The sequence below is a fragment of the Ornithodoros turicata genome, unplaced genomic scaffold (assembly GCF_037126465.1).
Source record: "Ornithodoros turicata isolate Travis unplaced genomic scaffold, ASM3712646v1 ctg00000864.1, whole genome shotgun sequence".
Taxonomy (NCBI): domain Eukaryota; kingdom Metazoa; phylum Arthropoda; class Arachnida; order Ixodida; family Argasidae; genus Ornithodoros; species Ornithodoros turicata.
In genome coordinates this window covers 103,667-106,353 of record NW_026999408.1, presented here as the reverse complement: position 1 = coordinate 106,353, position 2,687 = coordinate 103,667, and the positions used below count along the sequence as shown (strand labels likewise).

The following is a 2,687-nucleotide window of genomic DNA, read 5'->3' as shown; positions in this document are numbered from 1 at the left end:
GGACATGTGGCTAACACTTTATTCGGTCCCCCGTTACATTTACAAATGATCCTTCCTACGAGAGCGGTACCTCTGTCTCCCCCCAAGAAAACATGGGTGGAAAATGAATGCTTAGAAAGCAAACAGCAGCAAGAAGGCCATCATAAGACAGAAGAGACCCATGGCCTCGGACAAGGCAAATCCCAGGATGGCGTAAGAGAAGAGCTGCTGCTTCAGGGATGGGTTGCGGGCATAGCCGATGATAAGGCTGCCGAACACGCTCCCGATACCAGCTCCGGAGCCGGCCACTCCTACTGTGGCGGCACCGGCACCAATGAACTTAGCCGCGGAGTCAATGTCCTTGCGCACTGCACTTGTCTGGAGGGTGCGAACCTCCTGTCGACCCAAAAGTGCCACACTCTGGTTTTGCTGGAAAAAATGAAGGGTTCATGTTTTAGACAATCATTGTTACACAATGTTAGTACTGAATCTTGCAAGAGCCTGCAAGACAAGCATTACAACAAACTCTACAAATCAATCGTACCAATGGCAGAAGTAAGTGGGGGGGAACCATTGTGCCTGCCAAGGTCCAATTTTAATCTGCCCCCCCCCCCCCCCCCCCCCATTGGATTTCTTAACTTATGTCTAGCTTTTCTCACTGGAATTCCGATCAGTTTTGAGCGGATCAGAAATAGCTTCTTGTTTTGCACGAAAAATATCCACTGAGCACGGCTTGAAAACAAACTGACACAAAATTCCAGCTTATTCTCAAATGCACTTTACATTTCCGGCATTTGTCACTTCTCCAAATAGAATGTGTCGGATAGCCTGTGAAACACACACCTTGCCAGCAAAAGTGTTGCAATTTTGTAAGTGAATGATACAAGAATGATAGAGGTGCCTTATGTTCTACATTCTACATCATGTCACATTACGTATTTTAGTCTTTATAGCACCATACCCTTAAAGTAGTTTCAGTCACGAGAGGAGACTGGGTACACTGGAATTGTTTAGCGTGAAACAGTTAGAAAAGCCGCCACCGAAGGTCATTTTAAGAGCAAGAACCGGTAATGAGGCATCTAACACACATGTGGAAGTATTTATACATTTATGGATATATTTATGTATTCGGTGCCACAAAACTTGCCATCACATGCACCTCACAGATAAAAACAGTACACAAACTATGTTGCCGTAAAAATACTAGTGTACTTGACCTCACCCTCACAGCCAGATTTTCCCAAATACACTGAATCATTCCTCAAATGTGGAAGCAGGACAAGACCAAGTATCTCACACATAGAAAAGGCTGTACAGTGAAATCAATATTTCACCTGTTGAATTAACTACCGCTGAAGTAGAACGGTTTTATATTCTTGGAAATGTGTATTTTAAGAGTGTATACCTCAGAACAGTTCTCATGCAAGCAAGGTCACTACAAGGGTCAGTCAATGCATGCCCAGTTTCAAATTTCTTGTGAAAACTGGGCCACTAGCAAAACAAGTGTGTAGTGTAATACAATTTAATTACCCACCCACACTACCTGTACAATATTGAAAGCACAGTAGTTACCTCATCAAAAAGCTTGCTCACGCTAATCGTCGATGAGAGTGGCCGCATGCAGTTGCGAGAAGCCGCAGACACCTGAAAACGGATGTATTATTTATAAATAATGAACGTATGTTGCACGAATATTATTGGGAGCAGCGGAACAAACGTTTGTGCTCATGATGAACACATCAATAAAGCACTCGACAGTGTAACCTTCACAACACCGTAACCGTACAAAATGAAGACCTCATCAATACCAGTCAGATACACTGGAACAGATAACAAATGGGCAGCTAGGTCATGACCTCAGATTTTAATTAACTTCGAGTAATATTACAGGACTTAGTTGCTAGCGCCAGTGCGGTTCGTATTATCCGGCAGTAACTCGCATGAGTGCGTCATAAACAGCAAGCCAAATACTTTTTTCAAACGCACAATTTAACGTTTCTGATGTGCAGTGCTATCTACCCGGTAGGCCCAACCTCCGAGCTAAGACGAGGTCGAAAGAACTCACCAAGGTCCTGGAGACCGGGGCAACGAGATTGGAGCAAGCGAAGATCATTTTTGGTCCTTGGGGAAGCACGAAAGTAACTGCAACAAGAACGATATTTGCTCCTGTAAGTGTTCCGATACGTTAGTAACAATATTCGACCAGTAATATGGCGGGGTGACCTTCAGACACCGGCTGAATATCGCTGATACAGATGTAAAGTTACTGTTTTGCAAGAGAGAAATGCAATAAAATAACTCGTCACCGCGAACGAAGGTTAATCTAGGGGTAACACACAACAAAAAATTGGTCATACATCAAATTGATTGCAAAGATTTTGGAAGATATAAAAAGGAGACACCTACCCTCCAAACGTACCGACGACTAGGAAGCAACTGCGATCGGGGATGCACAGCGCCTGCGCGAAATGCTGTGCACTCGGGGCTCGGCGGGGAAAGTGACCTCAAAATGCAGCAGAAAAACGTGAAAGCGAACCTTGTTGTTGCAAGTTGGAAAGGTGGATCAAAGAAGAAAAACTGCAACAAATGTAGTACATTTCATTTTTCTGAAGTACTGAAATTACGGTAGTTAAGAAATCGTGTTGGCTCCCATCCAATCGCCTAACCTACTGGTGGCGGTCTTTTTGAACATTGCCGCCAGCTGTTGC

The 2,687-nt window shown here is 44.1% G+C and overlaps 1 protein-coding gene across 1 annotated transcript; it reads right to left on the bottom strand.

Moving 5' to 3' along the window:
• Positions 1 to 2,463, bottom strand: LOC135375466 (uncharacterized). Its single transcript, XM_064608158.1, has 4 exons — positions 2,386 to 2,463; positions 2,045 to 2,121; positions 1,552 to 1,623; positions 1 to 408 (listed from the first exon to the last, which is right to left on the bottom strand). Exons 2-4 carry the CDS (start codon positions 2,090 to 2,092, stop codon positions 112 to 114), a joined length of 417 nt encoding a protein of 138 aa, XP_064464228.1. The 5' UTR covers positions 2,093 to 2,121; positions 2,386 to 2,463; the 3' UTR covers positions 1 to 111.
• Positions 2,464 to 2,687: the final 224 nt, after the last annotated feature.